We start from the raw sequence: 19493 nt of genomic DNA, 5'->3' as shown, positions 1-19493 counted from the left end.
AACAACAGAGCCAGAAATGGGGGGATGCTATGAAATTAGGTCTAGATTCCAAGGAGGTATTTTGGGGGCACCTGAACCAGGCATAATATCTGTTGGGCTTTTGCTACCAACTGCTTAGAATCCCAGATAAATCACTGGGCTGGCCCTGCCACGTGACTCAGGGCTGAACCTTGACCAGCTCAGAAGCATCAGGAGCTGACAACTAATCCTGTAGAGTGTGTGCTTAGACTATACCTGGGCCCATCACCCTTTCCAGTGAGAGGTCTGCCAGTCAGTTTCAGGTCCAGCTAATGGCCCAGTGCATGGTCATTAAGACCTCAGGCAACCGACTACATTTAAGCCCAGCCTCCAGTCTTTTGCCTGGTCTTCTAAGAGTTTTGGAAGAGAACCTGTACAGTCTGGATTAGTGGGGTCCCAGCTGGGTAGCCTTCATATCTAAAGGGCAGGTAGATTGTCCCACATGGCTCAGAAAAGAGCCAGTGTTCTGGACTGTAAAAGCCTAGCAGGAGAGACTGGAAGGGAAAACAGCAGGAAAAGGAGGTAGAAAGCCAGTCAGAATCCCTTTCTTTGAAACGAAGGAGTACAGAGCCTCTGCTGGCTCTTCTGGGAGGAGTTCACCCTTCAGTCCACTCTTCTCCCTACAGTGGGGCAAAATGGGAGCTGCTGCTGCTGCTTCTCAAAGCTCACAGCAAGCAAGAAACCTTTTTTCCTGTCCTTTCCACATTCACCACCTCTTCCTCCAGTAGCCAAAAACGTAGGCTCAGGTTCCCAGCAGCCTGAACCTTCTCTCCAGATGTGAGGCTTCAAGCTAAATACTGAACCCATCCAAAGCCCCTGACTTACCCTATACCCTGCTTCCAGGGTTGGCTTGTCAGGAGTTAGCCAGAGTCCTCCAGAATTTCCCAGATCATTCCCTACTGCAGCCAGGCTGATCATGCCTCTGCCCACGTTTTTTAATCCATCAGGGAATAACCAAAAAGATTTTAACACTCGAGAGGAGACAAGTCACAGATCACCTTTAGTTCCTATCCCCATTCCTCTTCTACAGTTGTCCAGGTCAGGAATTATCGCCAATTTAATTCAGAGGGGTTAAGTAACTTGCCTAAGGTCACACAGTGGGGAAGGGACAAAAACTTGTGACTCCTGCCCAGCAGTTTGGCAGGTGCTCAAGTACTCTTTGTGGAAAGGGTGAAATCTGTTTGTTCATTTCGCTGGCCTGTGGGTGCCTCTGTGTGTTGGGGGAGGGGGTTGTGTGTGAGAGAGGGAAGCTGTTCTCCTTCCTAATAAACTTCTCTCTTCAGTTCATTCTCATTTCCAAAGTTACTGATTTAACTCTAATCTGACTGAACCCTACGGTTACTGTATTTATTATCAGAACAATGCCCCCTCCCCGAAGAGCAATGAAGAGTAGGTCTAATGTTTTCCTTCTCAAAAGAGCAAAGACCAAAACAATCCAATAAAGAATCTCACTTTCCCATAAAATATACATCCTCAAAGCAAATCCCAACGCACCACCCGAGTCCCTACGCTGTCCGCAGACGCCCCCACACACCCGCCACGCCACACTGCGTGGGGAGGCGTCGGGGAGGGGGCGCGGAGCGCGGGCCGCGCGGCAGGGAGCCGGTGGGCGCCGGGCGCGCAGCCAGGCTGGGCCGCACGGCGGGGGCCGGCCGCCCCTCGCCACGTGGTGGTGGCCGCGGCAGGGTCCGTGGCGCCTTCCCAGCCAGAGAAACCCGGAGCAGCCGGGGAGGAGGAGGCGGCGGCGGCGGCGGCGGCGGCGGCGGCGGAGGAGGAGCGGGGCGGGAGCGAGGGAGGGGGGGCTGGGGGGAGGGGTGGGGGGTGGGGAGAGACCCGGCGGCGGCGACAGGGCGAGAGCGGAGCGCGGTGCCAGGGGGGTGGGGGCACCGGTGCCCGTCTGGGGAGGGAGCAGGCGGAGGGGGTAAGCTGCGATTACCAGCAGGAACCGGCAGCAGCTGTGAGTCCCGGCAGGGCTGGGCTGGGGGGAGGGGAGCGGCGCCTAGGGTCGGCCCCCGGGGGTCGCGGGGTGGGCTGGAGAAGAGGTTGGCCCGCAGCTGGTCCAGGGTAGCAGGGAGGGGAAGGGTCCGGCGTCGGCCGTTCGCATTCTCTTTTTCCCCCCTCCTCTGCCGCTTCTCAGGCCGCACCGCTTCCGGAGCCCCTTCCCCGGCCCCGGGAGGTGGACTAGGGGCCCGGGGCTCGGCGGCAGTGGGGGAGGGGGCTGCCTGGTCTCGGCCTCTGAGAGGGGAGGGGCGACAATTTCTGTCGGCCGAGCAAAAGGGGTTTAAAGGGCGGCTCTTAAAGGGGCCGCAGAAGGGGCCCGGGCCGAGGAGGCACCCCTTCCCCATCCGCCTGTCGTCGCGCTCGCGCGGGGCCGCTGGGCCGAAGGGAGAGAATGCAGAGGAAGCAAACGCGGGTCGCGATCGCCCAGGCGGCAGAGCCCCAGCTCGTGGGGTTGGGCTCGAGGTGGCCGGCCGGGGGTCGGGGGTGTGGTGAGCGCTGGTGAGCGGAGCTGGGGGAGAGGGGATAGGCTTGGAGAGGAGAGGGTTAAAGGTGGGGCCAGCCCTACAAACACGCGCACACACTTCTTACTCAGACCCGGTCACACGCGTTTCCCTGGCACTTAATGCGGGGCGGTGTTGGGGCCTGGGCCCGAGCCCTCTCCATCCAAGGCTTTTGCTGCCCGGCTTTGGGAGGTCGCGGACCCCACTGCCTCAATTCACACCTCGGGAGCCCCCTGTCTTACGCGCACACATGCTCCGGCGCGCGCGCACACCTCGGACATTCCCATAGTGCCTCACGTGACACACGGCCCCGAACGTGCCCACCCTTCACACACGCTCACGCACGCGTGCACACACAAACACTCACGGCCTCCCGGTCACTTCTCCCAACATCCGACCCCCGCCTGCATCCCCGCTTAAGGCGCTCATTGACTATGACACACCTACACTCATTCACAGACACACACACTCCCCCCACACATGCCAGCCACAGACACACATTCATAAACAGGGCCAGGAGAAGTACACACGCCCCCCCTCGCCTACTCTTTCGGGAGCCCTGAGTCATTCCTGTCCCCTCCCAGGGCTCCCCACTTCCCTGTGTGCAGGCACAGAGGCTGGGCTTAGGAGTTCTTTGTCTGCCCTCTTCACCTGAGCCCCGAGGCCTCTCCCAGAGCCCCTTTCCCCTCTGTGTTCCCTCAGACACAGCCGAGGACTTCCTGTGGGTCCCTGGTCAGGGGTGAGGAGGGCCTGGAGGGTTGCCACAAACCCAGTGTGAGTTGGGGAGGCGCTTCCTTTTCCTGAACTCTGGGATCCTACAGGAGGAAGTTGGGCGGGGGCCCAGCAGAGGATGTGCTGACAGTGGTGGGGCTGACCCTCCCAGAAGCACCGGGCCTTCCTTAGGGAGGAGCCAGGGGTGCCTGAGGCCTGGCATGAGGAGCTTGTCAGAGAGGTATTTGGGGAAGTGAGGCCTGGGGTGGGGAGGGGGCTGAGGAGCAAGTCAAGGCAGGCCTCATCTGGGCCCCCTGTGCTGGGAAGGCAGCGCTCTCCTGTCCACAGGTCTCCCTGAGTTCCAGAAAGAGTCCTTCTCTGCTTCTGGCTTCGCTTACTTGTCCCTATTTGTCACCGCTCCCTCTGTCCCCCGCAAGTCTTACTTGATTCTGGTCCCAGCCCCTTCCCCAGGGCAGCAGAGAAGAGAAGATGGGTCTGGGAGGGAGCTGTGAGACACAGGGGCAGGACCAGGCTGCATCTCAGCTGGCCATAGAGCTCCTCAGGCCAGGACAAGGGGTGTTGGGACAAGCTCTGGGCCCCCTCCCCACCGTTGCTCCTGCTCTCCCAGGAGGCCCAGGGCGGGCTGTGGCCCAGGCCCTTGCCATGGAGTCCATGTTTGAGGATGACATCAGCATCCTGACCCAGGAGGCCCTGGGGCCCAGTGAGGTGTGGCTGGATGCCCCTGGAGACCCCTCGCTGGGAGAGGACATGTGCTCTGCCTCCCACTTTGCCCTGATCACAGCCTACGGAGACATCAAGGAGAGGCTGGGGGGCCTGGAGAGGGAGAATGCCACCCTCCGCCGCCGCCTCAAAGTCTACGAGATTAAGGTCAGAACCTGGGTGTGATGGGGGTCTGACTGTGTGTGTGGCAGGGGAGGGGGCTGCTGGAGATCCAGCAGAGACTCCAGGGATCTGAAAGAGGGGTCTTGGGCACTCGAGGATCCCTCGTGAGGGTTGTGGCTGCTCTAGATGGATGGGGACTCCGGAGAGCCCAGCACCAATCAGGAAGGGATCGGGAGGGATCCTCTTAGGAGCGCTAGACCTTAGATCTAAAAAAGATCTGGTTGGTGGGAACCGCTTCCTGGGCCATGGGAATTAGGATGAACAGATCCCACTGGAACTGGGAGGGAGAGGCTAGAACTCTGAGTCAGGTTATGGGATGGGGACACAGCTAGGCTGAAGCTCTTCTGAGGGCCTACCTCATTTGCAGTACCCACTGATCAGTGACTTTGGGGAGGAGCACGGTTTCTCTCTATATGAAATCAAGGATGGTTCCCTGCTGGAGGTGGAGAAAGTCAGCCTGCAGCAACGGCTCAACCAGTTCCAGCATGAGGTGAGCCCTCCCCGAGTCTTTGTTCCAATCCACCTCTGATAATCCCCAACCCCAGCCTCTGGCCTTCCGTCTCTTTGATCATAGATGGCCATGGTCCTCCACAGTACCAGCTTCAAGTCCGCCTGCCCCTCCACTGGGTGCTGGCAGTGGGGGTGGGAGGCACAGGGTGCTGCTCTGCCCTCAAGTCAAGGTAGGCCTGACTCTGGCTGCCCTCTACCCTCTCTGTGCCTCATCCAGTTGCAGAAAAACAAGGAGCAGGAAGAACAGCTTGGGGAGATGATCCAGGCTTACGAGAAGCTCTGCGTAGAGAAGAGTGACCTGGAGACGGAGCTGGGGGAGATGGTGAGGTCCAAGGAGCCTGGGTGCTTGAGGGTGTGACCTTGGCTGTGTGCTTGTGGTATGCACTCCGCGTGTTCATGTCTGTCTGTGAGTGTCCACGTCTGGTGAGTGGGGTTGTGGGTGTCATGCAAGTTGTGAGCAGCTCTGTGTACATCCTGACTATGCAGTGACAGAAGATGACTATGTGAGTAGCCCTGTAGAACACTGTGAGTCTGTGTGTATGTTTGGGTCTCATGCTGGGTTGACCCTCTGCCTATAGCACTGTGCTGGAAGGCTGTATGGGTGAGGGCAGAGGGGACTGGAGGTGTTTGTGACTGCTGGGATGGGCCTTGGCCTGTGTGTGATTCTACGTCACAGTATGGCCATGCAGGTGAGCAAGTGGGCAGGTGTCAATCAGGAGACGTGGTCTCTTACTGACTCCTAGCTATGACCTGGGTCAAGTCACTTAGCCTCTGTCCTGCCTCTGAGAAGTGGGGCAAATAATAACAACCTTGCTGAGCTGTTATGGGACATTCATGTAAAAATGCTTTGACTTAACCGTATTTACATGGCACTTACCTGTGTGCCAGGCATAATTCTTATCTCTTCAGGTATATTTACTGATTTTAATCCTTGTAACAAACTGACCTCAGAGGTAGGTGTGGTTAGCCCCATATTACAGATGAGGTACACAAAGCCCAGAGTAGTTATGTCACATATACAAATGGAAGCTTTTATGCTCTTGAGGGGGTGGCAGTGTACAGACAGGGGGCTGAGTGTTTTTAGAAGTGTTTCTCTGTGTTAGAGACAGGGAAGAGGCATTAACTGTGACCTTGCAAGGGGCAGAAACATCTGCATTGCAGTTGATGGGAGGGACCTTGTACTCATGGCCACTTGGAGAGTGGAGTTGGGATATGTGACCTGGGGCCTCCGCTCAGTTTAGAGGGGTGATGGATACCCAGACGTGGGGAAGTCCTGGGTTTAGGGAGCCCATTGGGGTGCCCTGGCCTGGTGCAGACCCTCACCCTCTTTTCTCCCGCTATAGCGGGCCCTGGTGGAGACTCACCTGCGGCAGATCTGTGGTTTGGAGCAGCAGCTGCGGCAGCAGCAAGGCCTCCGGGATGTAGACTTTCCCAGCCTGAGCCCCCCGCCCGCCCCTGCCCCGCCCTGTGCTGATCTGGACCTTCACTACTTGGCACTGAGAGGGGGATCCAGCTTGAGTCACGGTGAGCTCTCAGTGACCCCTGATTTCCATACTCCAAAGTCCCCCCAGCCAGCCCCCCATTTCAACCCTATTGGACACCTCCAGGGTTTCAGATTGTTAGTCAACGCCGCATTCAATTCAGTTCAGTTACTCAGTTGTGTCCGACTCTTTGTGACCCCATGGACTACAGTATGCCAGGCTTCCCTGTCCTTCACCGTCTCCCAGAGCTTGCTCAGACTCATGTCCTTCGAGTCGGTGATGCCATCCAACCATCTCATCCTTTTGTCGTCCCCTTCTTCTCCTGCCTTCAGTCTTTCCTAGCATGAGGGGCTTTTCCAATGAATCGTTCTTGCATCAGGTGGCCAAAGTATTAGAGCTTCAGCTTCAGCATCAGTCCTTCCAGTGAATATTCAGGACTGATTTCCTTTAAGATTGACTGGTTTGAGCTCCTTGGAGTCCAAGGGACTCTCTCAAGAATCTTCTCCAACGCCACAGTTCAAAAGCATCAGTTCTTCGGCGCTCAACTTATACTGTCTTAAATTTCTCCCATAATCACCTCATCCCTCCTTAACCAACTGTGCCCTCACCTCACGTTATTACTCCAGCTTCTCCCAACTGACATCTCGCCCTTAAATCCTTCATTCACAGCCTCCTCCTGCAATTCCTATATATGCCAGCAGAGGGCGGCCCCACCCAGAGTCCCCCTGCTTGTCTTTGGTTGCGATTAGGAGAGGCCCCTAAGGATGCTTGCGGACGAAGAGTCCGACCAGGGAAACTCTTCCAAAGCCCATTTTGTCTCTCCCCTGACCTCCAGGAAGGTTAGAAAATGCAACTCAGCCCATCGTTGCCCTCTGCTCTCAGTAGAGGTTTATCTGTCATCCTGGGGTGGCTGCCGTCTGGCTGTCTCTCTTGGAACCCTCATGCTGCAGTTTTCACCTGTTTCACTTTGTGTTAATCTGGGAGTGGGTGGAGGGTACCCAGCAGCTGGTTCCAGCGTGACATTGTCCTTTCCTCTGCAGCAGGCTGGCCAGGCGCCACGCCGAGTATGAGTGAGCTGGAGCGGCGGCGGCTGGAAGAGGCTCTGGAGGCTGCCCAGGGAGAGGCCCGAGGGGCTCAGCTTCGGGAGGAGCAGCTCCAGGCCGAGTGTGAGCGGCTGCAGGGGGAGCTGAAGCAGCTGCAGGAGACCCGGGCCCAGGTAAAAGCGGGGGCACCAACCCCAGGCCCCTGCTCTGGCACCTGTGGAGCTCTGTGGAGTGCTGGGAGCTGCTGGAAAGAACTCTTACAGAGATCTGGGGTTTTCTCACTGAGTACAGACCCGCCCTGGGAATGGTAAAGAAGGGAGGTCCAGGCCAGTGAGGTTGGGGTCTGACTGCTCCATCTTTCCCTTAGGATCTAGCCTCCAACCAGTCGGAGCGGGACATGGCGTGGGTGAAAAGAGTTGGGGATGATCAGTAAGTCACTTTGTAATCCTCTTCCTCTTAACCTCTGCAACCCAGGGGGTGGCATTTTCCAGGTTCCCTCTTTGGTTCACTCCTCCCCCTCCACATTGTTTGGGGGAACCTCTCTTCCAAGCAGTCAGGGCTGTGTTTTGGGTTGCTTGTGTGGCTCTGCGTCTTTCACAGGGAAGGAGGCGAGGTTCTGGCATGCTCAGGTTCTAGGAGGTTCCCTTTGCTTTCTCTGGCACCCAGGCCTGTGTCTTGTCGAGGTGTCGGGTTGAGAGAGACTTTCTCGGCAGCTTTGCTGCTGTGTTGTGTCCTCTGGTGAGTTTTGGGTCTCTCTGGGACTCATTTGCTATCCCAGTAACAAGGCCCAGCCAGTTGGGTTAACCAGCTTCTCCCTGACGAGGAGGAAGGAGATGATGGTCTCTTTCAGGATTGTGGTATCTTGTTTCCTACCTCAGGAGAGATAAAGCTAAGACTTAGGAGAGGACAGACTTCCTTGAGTTCCTGTAGCAGCAACTCAGGAATTAGAACATATTAGGCTGGGGTGATCCTTGGGGATCCTGCCATTAAAGAGAAGCAGCAGTAGGTGGGAAGGGCGCTGTGTCAGCAGGGCGCCGAGTAGCGGGGCCTCTGGGGCAGCACTGGGCAGCCAGGGAGAGGGTGCACGCAGCCTGGCAGCAGTGAGCCTGGTGCCTCTCACATCCGCACCCGAACTCCTCCTCTCCCACTTTCTGAGAAATAGAGCACAAACCTCCTTCCGCCTAAGCCTTCCCCCTACAAGATGAGGAGTATGATGCAGACTCCCTCCTTTCATTGGTGGGGAAGACTGAGGCCTGGAGAGGGCAGGAGCTGACCCTCCAGCACACACACACCCGGCTCTGGGACCCCCTGGGCCTCCTCACCTTCCTCCCTGCTTCTGGTCAGTCGGGTACGCTCACCTCCCCCTGCACCCTGGGGTGAGGACCTGGGTGGAGCTGTGATAGCTGGGGAGTGAGAACCTAGTTTGTGGGACTAATGGGTGGGACTCCTCACTGTTAGGGGCCTCTGCAGAGAGGGTCCACCCTAGCTTGTGGCTGGCGCTCAGAGCCTGTCCTAGCCTGTATGCCCAGACCCGGAAAACACACATACACACACATGTTCTAGAATCCTAGCTTGCCCCTAAAGTCACACTGTAGCTCCCTTTATGGCTCACTGAATCCACCTCCCTCCCAGAAGACCAGTAGAGAAGCCTCCCTCAATAGGTTGAACCCAGAGAGAGGATTTTTTTTTTGGCTGGAGTCTGAACTCCAGGCTTCGGATCTCAGGGACCCCTCCTGGGATGCTGAGTGGCTCAGCTCTGCTGATTTCACCTCGCTGGCCCCAGGTTTCCCTCACAGGCTCAGCGGTCCATCACTGCTGAGGAATGTGAGAGGAAGGTGATGTGGGGGAGGCCGAGAAGAGGTGGCACGTCCCCAGGGGCCAAGTGAGTGGGAAAGAGAGACTCCCTCCCACAGATGCCTCTGGAGGTCGTGCCATCCATGCCACTCATCCTGGCCAGAACAGCCCCTGTTCCTCCCCCCTACAGGGCACCTATGCTCATCCTGTCCCTTAGCCAGAGGGAGCTGGGCTCTGCTCCGGGCTGGTCCTACCAGAGGTGACCTCCAGCTCCTCCCCCGGGTCTCCATGGTTTGGACTCTGCCTCACAGCCTCCCGGACGTCTGCCCCTGGAGCCAGCCAGGCCCTGCCTGCCCAGCTTGACAGTTCCTTTCAGGCCAAGCATCTCTGGACAGCCCCAGCTTGGCAAGAGTTAATTCTCAGAGGAAGTCCTCACTCCCCCGGTAGTTTTATTTTCTTATAAGCTCAGCTCCTTTTAGTAATAAGCTGCTTCCCGAGTGCTCCCTCCCCTGTCCTCCCACCTGGGGAGGCCTCTGTCACGTGCTCTGAGCTCCTTTCCCCGCGCCAGCCCCTCCTTCTACTTCTGCCTGACCCTTCAGGTGCGTGGGAATTTTACATGTGGGCCTTCCAGGAGAGGATAGCCGAGGTGGGTTATCTGGATGGAGGTGTGAAGGTGGAAGAGAGGGCCACCAAGGTTCCTGAGTCCAGCCCACGCCTCCGTGGGAACTCATTGTATCCCAAGAGGTGCTCCCCTCCTTGGCGTAGATGCCTCCAGGGTGGTCGTCACGTTTACCGTGGGAGTCCTGGCTGTTCACATAGCCTTCCCCGCACTGCCGCTGCCTCTATTAGCTCCCCTCTGTGAGGCCACCCGGTGCTGAGGGGCCAGGCCTGGAGGCAGGCCCAGCCCCAAGGTTTCCAGTCTCCCCTATCCCAACCCCTGGTTCACAAGACCATCGTCAGTGTTCCTCTGACAATGGGCACCCAGACCAGATCGCCACCCTCCAAATCTGACCTCGGGGCAAGATTTCCCGGCCATTTGGTCAGCGCAGCGTCTGGTGGTCAGTGCCCAGGGGAAGGGCCACTGAAGGTGACCCACCTTCAGTGACCACGGGCTAAAGGCAATAATGAAGGAAGAGAAGGGAGTGGAGACCAGAAGGGTCCCAGCCAAGCGAGAAGTGCAGACCCATGGCCCCCTCCTCTGGCCTACTCAGGGTCTCAGATCCTGAGTGCGGCCTTCCTGGGGGTGTGGCTAGCACTGAGGGTGGAAGGGCGACTGTGGAGAGGGGGCTTCTAGAAGGGGCTTAGTGAGGGGGTGCAGGACCAGTGAAGGAGGGGGCTCATCCACGAGGGGAGCACCTGTGAGAAGATGGGGGTTCAGTATGAGCGATGAGGGGGAAAACTACAGGCCTTTTTCCCCAACATGGGGGGCTCAAGCTTGCAGCCTGGGTGCTTTTCCGCCCACCCCCCCCCCACCCCTCTCTCCGCCCACAAGCCTCTGCGTGGGCTTGCGGTTAGTGGTAGGGGAGAAGTGTGAACTCAGAGAGAGAGGATGGAAACTCTGCACAGAGGTCAAGGGCAGTGTAGGGGGGTCAGGACGGAAGTCGGAGACCCCCGTGTACCCTGAGCTCAGTCTCATGCCCCAGAGCCAGCGGGCCCAGGGCCTCCCCCTTCACGCTTCTCACCCTCCCTACTTCCTTTCTTTCAAATTTCCTTCAGCCCGGACGCCCGGCCCACAGGACTGAAGCCCTGAGCACTTGCAGCCTCGGGGCTCCCCAAGGGTGGGGAGGGGTTCTGAAGGCCGGGGGCCCACCACGCCCACCTAACTGTGGTCTGAGGGGTTGGTGGGCTTTGAACCACCTCTGACCCTCTCCTTGCCAGGGAGGCAGAGAGCAGCTCTTACCCACGCTCTCTCCCTCGATGAGGAACACCACATCCTCCCCTCATTCAAACCAAACTCATTGAGCTGGTATCTCCTTAAATGGATCAAAACTGGTTTCCCCTTTTCACCTCCCATCTCCAAGGCGTTTCCCCGAGTCCTCATTCCAGCAGACACCGTGCGAGGCAGTTTACCTGTAAAATCTCATTTGAGTCTCACCAAAGACCATGTGACAGTGCTGTCCCCTGAGCAAATCAGAGAAACTAAGTGCAAATACCAAGCAGGTCCTGAAACGATGGGGTAATAGCACTTCTGTGGTATTTTTATGGTTCAAATTCTTGTACAGGTCGGAGGTCCTTACACGAGGAGCAGCCCGATTTGTTGACTGATCACTTTTGAAAGTGAAAGGAGGGCCTATTAATAATTCTGCCAGGTGACTCCTGTCAACCAGGACAGCCCTGGGCAAACTGGGATCTGTGGGCCCCCAGCCTGGAGGAGGACTCTGATTCCAACCCTGCTGTGAAACTGCTCCATTAGCTGCATCTGGGGAGGCTTTCTAGACACAAAGATCTGGCTGAGCTGGAAGCGTGGCAGGGGCTGCCATGAAGAGCCGGGCTCTGTGGACCGCAAGTCATAGCTGGTCGAGGAGAGTGAAGGGGCTCAAGGCGCCTGAAAGGAAGTGGTAGATCGCTGGGTTGTTGCAAGCGACTTCCTCCTCCCCCCAGCCCGCAACCTCAAGTCCGCTCCACGGCCCGGTGCCTGTGGTCCCCTCCCTGAGGGTCAGGCCGGGCGGGAAGACTAGTGCTGGGTGTGCCTGTGGGTAGTGGAAAGTTTGGTCCTTAAATGCCCCCGCAAGGGTGAGGTGGCTGGGGGGCAGCGGGGGCAGCTATGGGCAAGGATGGAGGAGCTGGGAATGCTGAATTTCTGTTTTCCTCCTGATTGTGTCAGTCAGGGATTCTGACCACATGACCAGCTCTGATCCTGATCCCATCCCTGCCTGTAACCCCTATCCCTCATCCTGACCCCAACTCAGTCTCTAGTCCTGACGGAAGATGATCTTATCAGACCCTGACTCCAGCCTTAATCCTGACCTCGAGCCCGTCCCTAGTTCTAATCCCATGACCCAGTGCTAGCCTGAATCTTGACCCTGCCACATCTGCATCCTCATGGAGGCTCCAGCGCATCACAGGGCACGCAGTGAACCAGGAAGACACTGCACTCAGAAGCCCGTGTGTCTCCCAGCTGGTTTGGGGCAGAAAGAGGCCTTCTACAGAGGCAGATGCTTAGGTCTCTAACCTTTCTCATCTCTGTTGCTTTATCAATAACAGTGAAGATGATTGTTTCCACATGAGTTTTTGAACTCCCTGAATTATTTGTGGAAAGAAAGAATGAAAGGATAAGCCAACAGAGGGTGGAATCGTGTACAGGGGCTCGGAGCCCTCTTGCCTGCCAGCACTGCCATTTGCACTCTGGCTTCTCCAAAGGTGCCAGCTCAGCAGGCTGAGGTGCCAAGAGCCTGTTTGAGTCTCTGCTTTGTGCCACTGCTGCTCTGTGACCTTGAGCTGGCGTCTTAATATAAACTCTGTTCTTCCACTTCCACACGTGACGAGCACCTTGCTCTCCCCTCCCCGGGCAGGGCTGGTGATGCTCAGGGATCCCAGGCCACTTTGGACGTCCCCAGCCTCTTTCTCCTCCTCTTAGCCTTCTGCTGCCTTCCCACCTATCCTTTCCCCCTTCCCTGATCCTTTTGGAAGGCAGTTGATAGCTGAGTAGTCAGTAGCCTCGACTTCAGCGTCCTGGAGACCAGAGCTCCCGTTCCAGCAACTCCACTATTACTAGGTTTTATGACTTTGGTCAACTGACTTAACCTCTGTAAGCTTCGGTTTTCTCATCTGTAACATGGAGGTAACAAGCCGGCCAACACTGCAGGGTTGTCCTGAAGATTAAGTTCTTAGCACAATGCCTGGCCTCTGATAAGGGCTCATACAGATTATGATTCTTTTCTGGATGCTTCCCAAGTTCTGAGAGACTCAGACGGAACTTCTCCTCCATAATTTAAGCAATGAGGAAGCACCCAGATGCAGGCATCTGCTGCTGTTCACCTGACCCAGCCTTCCCAAACAGCCGTGATGGTGGAAAATAGCGCTCAGGTGTGGGCCAGGAAGCGGAATGTATATTCAGGTGCACGCATGCAACTGTTGGTTGTGTTGTGAAGTTGAGATTTTTTTTCCACTGAATTGGCAGTGTTTTCTAACGTGAGTCATTCGGGTCGTTAGCGTACTTAGCAGCCCGGGCCTGCGAATCTTGAGGTAGGTAGTCACCCAATGCAGGAAGAAGGTCTCACAGCGCCTTGGAGCATCAGGTCTGGTCCCCCTAACCTTGCCCAGGGTCTCAGAGGCAGTTTCGAGGGCTGCCTGGAGCTCCTGCAGGACACGGGGCAGCGGGGCAGGGGCGGGGGCAGAGCTGGAGGAGGGGCTGGGCGTCCTGGGCTAGAGCCTTCTCCCTTCCATTTCCTGCTGCCTTGTCTATTTTGCTGCGAGGAGGGTGCCAGGAACTCGGGGCTGGAAACTGGGGTAGCTCCTGACAAGAGGAGGAAGGCAGGAAGAGGAGAGATGGGGCCTGGCAACTGAGTGTGGCAGGTGAGATCTCTGAGGCAGGGTGTGAAGGCGACGACCTGTATCTGTCACCTGAGATACGCAGTGAAAGCAGATGGGGAGAGAAACTGGCTGCTCGGTCAGAGGGGATGTTCCATCTGTGCCCTACCCAGAGCCCCCTCCTGCCCTCACCACTGGGGGGTTAGCATGATTGTCTGGAAGGCCCCCAGTCTGAGGGAAGAGATGCAGCTCTTACCCTCAGATCCCCTTGGTTTGAAGTGGGGAGCCTTCCACTGGGAAGTCCCCAATTTACTATGGGCCATAGACTGGACCTTTCAGTCTGATGAAGGTGATACCATTCCTTCCCGTAGACCTGTGCTAGAGGAGGAGGGTGGGGGACATAGGACACCCAAGGGCTGAGATAAGATGGGACAGAGGCTGCAGCACCTTGGCAAAGGCTCCCCAAAGGACTCCTTCCCTCTGTTCCTGTCCACCATCAGACTGGTAGAGGGCACTCTCCCTCCCTAAGAAATGGGGTTGTTCCCCAGAATCCCAGCCTGTTTGCAGTAATTTGGCTTTGGCCCAGATGAGTTAAAAATAGCTTTGTTGTGGGAGGGCTCCCCCTCCACCCAGCTCTGCCCCAGGATTAGTAAGAGAACAAGGCGAGAGCGAGGGAGTTCAGTCACCATCTATCCGCTGCACCTCGGCTTTTCCTGCCCTCTGAAGCCCTAACCTCACGACTTCCCGTCCTCTTCTCCGGGGTTGGTCAGACACACACACACACACACTCACACACACCCACTCACTCACTCACTCACCCTGTTCCTCACTCATCACACTGGTCTCACACCTCCCTTTGCTCCCTCCCATTCACATGTATCCTCTCTTACATGTCCCGTTACCATGAGATGAGAGCACGGCCCTCTCCTTGCTTCCCAGCTACTGGGGCAACCCCCCCGCCCCCCGCCTCCCCGAGACAAAATCCCTCTGGAGTGGCCAAGCTTCTCTCTGCCATTTCCCCTCCAGCTCCAACTTCCACAAAGTTCAGAGTCCCTTCTGGATTGGGTGAGGGGGCAAGATCTGGGGAAACAATATCCCCTGCCTCCCAGGCTCTGTCCAGGCCCAGATCAGAGATGAAGGCGGTGACCCAAGGCCATGGCACAGTCTCCTGTGATGTCAGGATGGGCTCCCTGGAGGTGTGCAGACTAGGGTGGGAGAGAGAGGAGGGGCAGTGCTCAGAATGGTAACTTTCATTCAGCAATTCTGGGTCAAAGGGACCCAAAGAGAAAGGGAGAGAAAAGGAAGTGGTTGAAGTCTTTGCTGAGTCTGTTCCAGCTCCATGAGGGTGGGTGCCCTGGAGGCCTGAGCAGGAAGTGGGAGGGAAAAAAGGGAAGAGGGACTTCCCTGGTGGTCTAGTGGTTAAGATTCCACACTTCCACAGTAAGAGGCACAGGTTCAATTCTTGGCCAGGGAACTAAGATCTTGTATGCTGCATGGCCTGGCAAAAAAGAGGGAAAAAAAAAGGGAACAAGAAAGAAAAATGATAAAAGAGGCTCAATTCAATATTGACTTACTGAACAGCTACCGGGTACCAGATCCTGGACAAGATGCTGGGAATACGAACACAGTGATGATAATCTCTGTGTCTGAGGAACTCCAAGTGAAGTTCCAGAAGAAGGCAACTTGTTAGGTGCTTAACGTGAGTGGTGCCCCCTGGAGGTGTGCTGGGCACAATAGCTGTTCACAGAGATCTCCAGGTAAAGGGCTCCCTGGTGGTCCTGGGAGTTGCAAGGCTGAAAGGAGCAAAGCAGTGGACCTAGGCGTACTTGGGTTCAAGTGTATCAGTCGGCACCTCTGCCAAGCCAGGAGGCCATGTCTTCACTTACAGAATGGGGCTCTTCATAGGCTGTGCAACAGCGGTCTCTAATCTTCCAAAGGTGAGAACTCCTCTGGCCCCCGCCCCCATACGCAGATTGTACTTCACTATTAGTATGAGTACTTTGAGAAAACTCATAGCAACAAAAGCTACTATAAATTCAGTGCAGCTTTTGGATGAATCTGTGTTTTGTCACCACAGTTTCTGCACAGATTAGAAACACATTCACACATACCTGTATGAGATGTGTTCAGGCCACAGACAGTGCTCAGTGAATACACAGATTCAGGGAGCCCTTGAAATCACTGAGCGCTCCAGCCCCCACCCATTGTCTTGGGAACCACTGACCTAGCCCCAGGTAAGGTGTAGGGAACCCCCTGGAAGAGGTTCCCCTTTGAGGTGGCCCTTAATGCCCAAGAGAATTTCTGCAGTGGGGGTAGGAGGGTCTGGGAGGGGAGGGCCAGATGCCAGGGCAGAGGCCGTTCTTCCTCCACAGCTGTGACAGTAAACCCACTTCCCTTCTCCTCTTACCCACTCTCTGCCCTCTGACCTCAGGGTCAGGGCAGGCTGTGGTCAAGCCTTGACCCGGGTGACTGGGTGTCCTTCAGGGTGAATTTGGCGCTGGCTTACACGGAGCTGACAGAGGAGCTGGGCCGGCTTCGGGAGCTGAGTTCGCTGCAGGGGAGGATTCTGAGGACGCTGCTGCAGGAGCAGGCCCGGAGTGGCGGTGAGAGGACCAGAGGGCAGAGGGCAGCAGTGGCCACCCTCCACTTCCTTCCCCGGTGCCCCGGCCTGTTCCACTCGGGAGGAGAGTGGGTGGGCACTGGTGGCTGGCAAGGCCCGGGCTCCCCAGTCCTGACGTCCTCTATCCTCACCCCTGTCACCTGACGTGTTCCGTTTCTCTTCTAGGCCAGAGGCACTCGCCGCTGTCGCAGCGCCACTCCCCGGCCCCCCAGTGCCCCTCGCACTCCCCGCCGGCCCGCGCGGCGCCCCCATGCCCCCCGTGCCAGTCCCCTGTCCCCCAGCGCCGGTCTCCTGGGCCCCCCTGCCCCTCGCCCCAGCAGCGCCGCTCTCCGGCCTCGCCCTCCTGTCCGTCGCCCGTCCCGCAGCGGCGCTCGCCGGTGCCGCTGCCGTGTCAGTCCCCCAGCCCGCAGCGCCGCTCCCCCGGGCCCCCCACCTGCCCGGCCCCGCAGCCCCGGCCTCCGCCGCCCCCGCCGCCCGGGGAGAGGACGCTGGCCGAGCGAGCCTACGCCAAGCCGCCCAGCCACCATGTGAAGGCTGGCTTCCAGGGCCGGCGCAGCTACTCAGAGATGGCGGAGGGCGCGGGCTACGCGGGCGCCTCCCCGCCCTGGCTGCAAGCCGAGGCGGCCACGCTGCCCAAGCCGCGGGCCTACGGCGGCGAGCTCTACGGCCCCGGCCGGCCCCTCAGTCCGCGGCGCGCCTTCGAGAGCATCCGCCTGCGCTTCGAGAAGCAGCCGTCGGAGGAGGAGGAGTGGGCCGTGCCCGCCAGTCCGCCCAGCCCGGAGGCCGGCGCCATCCGCTGCGCCTCGTTCTGCGCGGGCTTCCCGGTCCCCGAGTCGCCGGCCGCCACCGCCTATGCCCACGCCGAGCACGCGCAGTCCTGGCCGTCCATTAACGTAAGTGCACTCTGGCCAGTCGACCCGGGAGCCCCGCCCTCGGCTTCGCACCGAATGATGGGCGGGGCTACCTTCCTTTGACTCCACGCTCCTCCCCCGGACGGCGCGTCCCCCTCTCTCTCCAGTGGCGTTTTCTTGGCTTGAATTGGGACCGCACTCTAAAACTTGTTCAGTTTCATGGTTAAAGATCCAGTCTTAAGAGCAACAGTCCTTGCTTTGATTCTGGACTTCAACACTTAATAGCTTTGGGACCTCGGGCAGCTTCTTTATCTTCTTCGGCCCTCAGTTTTCTCATCTGGAAAATGAGGACAATGACTTATTATCTGATTCCATTAGAGAATTCTCAAGAGGGAGGCGGTGAACCCAAAGCACTCTGCACAGTGCCTGGCCCAATAGTAAACATCTATTAATTGGTGGTGGAGGCCATGCTGACACTGGTCTTGGGTCCCGACAGGGACAGCCCTGCTCATTCAGTTCTGTTTATCAGGCCTCAGAGCCCCTGCCCTTTTCTGTCTAGAAGACAACCGTTTCTCAGGGCTGTATCGTTTCACAGAAATAGTGAGTTTCCTGGATGTCAGAGCCAACCCTTGCCACCTGGAAGGACCAAAATACATTCCAGAGTCAGACGAAGTTATTTCGGGGCTGTACATTGTTAGGGTTATCCGTTGCTCTGAGTTACCAGGGAGCTGTGTCCGAGTATTCTGAGGGCATGTCTGGGTCTTGGCTCCCCTCATTGCTGCAGATATCCTGGCAGGCTGAGCATACCTACCTCCCTGTTCAGCACCACCTGGGGACACCATGCCCAGGATTGGGAGAGTGGGTGCTTAACTGGTGGAAAGTGGTTAGGGAGGAGGAGGAAGGGGGTGATGTAGGAGAAGTGCCCAGACGCCTTCTCATGCCACAGCGCTCCCTGTCTTGAGTCCTAGGAAAGGGCAAGCTGGAAAGTGGGGACTGTGAAGGATGGATGTGGACCATAAACAACTCCTTTCTCTCCCCACAGCTGCTGATGGAGACAGTGGGCTCCGATATTCTCAGCTGCCCCCTCTGCCAGCTGGGTTTCCCAGTCGGGTACCCAGATGATGCCCTCATCAAACACATTGACTCCCACCTGGAGAACAGCAAGATCTAGGGTGCCTCCCCCCACCCACTGGCAGTTTCTCCTCCTTCTCCCATCACCCCCAAACACTCACTCACTTTGAATGCTGCATGAATCTCGTGGGGGGCCCCTGCCCCTTGCGACCCCCAGATACCTCCACTAGCTACTGAGTCAATGTGTGTGCCGTCTTCCCTGGTCCAGGCACCACTCAGCCCTGACTCTTCCTGGGAGGTCAGCCAAGGCTCTCCCCAGCTCCCTGGCTACTGCTGGGGAGGTGGGAAGGGCTGGGATGGGGAGGGGCGTATCCTACCCAGCCTCTCCTTCTGCCTTTCTGTTCTCAAACAGTTGAATCCAAGAAGGTGTCTAGTGCTTGGGCCTGGGAGAGAGGAGGGTATCAGAAGACTCCAGAAGCTCCCCCAGCCCCTACCCAGATGGCCACCTTTCTCAGGCTGTGCTCTGTCCCGGGAGTGCCTCCCTGTGGGGTCCCAGAGCCTGCCCTGCACACTGATGCCGGTTCCTCCATCCCCTGGCCAGGTTGGAGCTCGTGGCATGGGCCCCCCCAATGGGGGAAGGAGGCATCTTGTTTCTTGCCGTTCCCTGCAGGCCAGCCCTGTTTTCCCCCTCAGCCCACCCTGGGGAATAGGGAGGGTGGGAGAGGAGAGGGAGGACCCTAAAGGACTCGGAGCATCTGGCCCCAAGAGTCTGCCCTGAGGCACCATGACCCTCAGGCCGGTGAACCATCTGTGTCTGCCTCCCAGGCCCATGCCCTTCTTCTGGAGCCCCCAGCATCAAGGCGCAGGTTGTTAAGGCAGATGCGTCCCCCCAACCTGACCCCACTCAAGCCCCGACACCACAGGTGCCCTGGAGCCCAGGTGTGACTCAGCCTCTGATAGCTGGGTGGATGTCATCAGCCCAGCCTCCCAGGCCAGAACCTGAGGATGGGCCCAGGGTGCTGTGGAGATCAACTTCAAAAGAGCTAACCCCCTTCCCACACCCCAGCGACCCACATTCCCTCTGTGAAATCTACCTCAGAGTCGTACCCTCAGAAGGACGGGTAAGCAGGAGGCCAGGGGGTCCCCAGGGCTGAGGTGGGGAGCTTCCCAGGCAAGAGCCTGCTGCCCCACGATGAATCCACTCTCCTCCACTGCAAGCCTCTCCCAGGCCTCAGCCCGGGCGGGGGCAGTGGGTGCTGCTGTCAGTGCATGTACCATTCTGATCCAACGCTTCCAGGTCCCCCACCTCCTCACACCCCTCCCCTCCTCCTCAGTGCAGGGGAGGGTGGGGGTGTGTCGGGGCGGGCAAGGGGTCGAGGACTCCAGGGACACATGGCATTGTACCTTGAGTGTCCCCCTAGGGAGGGGAAACAGGGAAGGGGGACTGGAAAGGGGAGGTGGGGCCCCTGAGCTCTCTGAACAAGTTGAAAGTCCAAATAAAACTTACCTGTTCCATCTGC

At 57.8% G+C, this 19493-nt stretch overlaps 1 protein-coding gene and 1 long non-coding RNA gene across 7 annotated transcripts in view; one reads left to right on the top strand and one right to left on the bottom strand.

Moving 5' to 3' along the window:
- The window catches only part of LOC113878507, a 12288-nt gene extending 10217 nt beyond the window's left edge, over positions 1-2071 (bottom strand). Inside the window, exons 1-2 of one of the 2 annotated variants that reach the window (XR_003507005.1) lie at positions 1955-2071; positions 844-940 (exon numbers count right to left, since the gene is read on the bottom strand). This is a non-coding gene — a long non-coding RNA (uncharacterized LOC113878507). Of the gene's footprint in view, positions 1-843; positions 1779-1954 lie in introns of those variants that run through there. The other variant, XR_003507004.1, reaches the window with a different exon arrangement.
- TBKBP1 (TBK1 binding protein 1) lies at positions 1868-19493 on the top strand. Of its 5 annotated transcripts, none has more exons than XM_027519662.1 (10): positions 1868-1975; positions 3859-4118; positions 4501-4623; positions 4861-4965; positions 5987-6167; positions 7165-7340; positions 7535-7596; positions 15916-16034; positions 16217-16944; positions 17945-19493. In XM_027519662.1, exons 2-10 carry the CDS (start codon positions 3894-3896, stop codon positions 18071-18073), a joined length of 1848 nt encoding a protein of 615 aa, XP_027375463.1. In that variant the 5' UTR covers positions 1868-1975; positions 3859-3893; the 3' UTR covers positions 18074-19493. The 5 variants fall into 5 exon arrangements, with proteins under 5 accessions (XP_027375463.1, XP_027375465.1, XP_027375464.1 ...); XM_027519664.1 differs by lacking the exon at positions 1868-1975 and adding an exon at positions 2102-2517; XM_027519663.1 differs by lacking the exon at positions 1868-1975 and adding an exon at positions 2524-3471.

The sequence above is a fragment of the Bos indicus x Bos taurus genome, chromosome 19, assembly GCF_003369695.1.
Source record: "Bos indicus x Bos taurus breed Angus x Brahman F1 hybrid chromosome 19, Bos_hybrid_MaternalHap_v2.0, whole genome shotgun sequence".
Lineage (NCBI taxonomy): Eukaryota > Metazoa > Chordata > Mammalia > Artiodactyla > Bovidae > Bos > Bos indicus x Bos taurus.
Note: the sequence above shows the minus strand (reverse complement) of the source record. Positions and strands in the feature narration are given on the sequence as shown.

Bases quoted from the DNA above. Each gene is read 5' to 3' on its own strand.
- TBKBP1 (XM_027519660.1), top strand. From the start codon at position 3,720: ATGGGTCTGGGAGGGAGCTGTGAGACACAGGGGCAGGACCAGGCTGCA. The intron at 4,966-5,986 runs GTGAGGTCCAAG...CTCCCGCTATAG, and splicing joins AGACGGAGCTGGGGGAGATG to CGGGCCCTGGTGGAGACTCA. The intron at 7,597-15,915 runs GTAAGTCACTTT...GGTGTCCTTCAG, and splicing joins AAAAGAGTTGGGGATGATCA to GGTGAATTTGGCGCTGGCTT.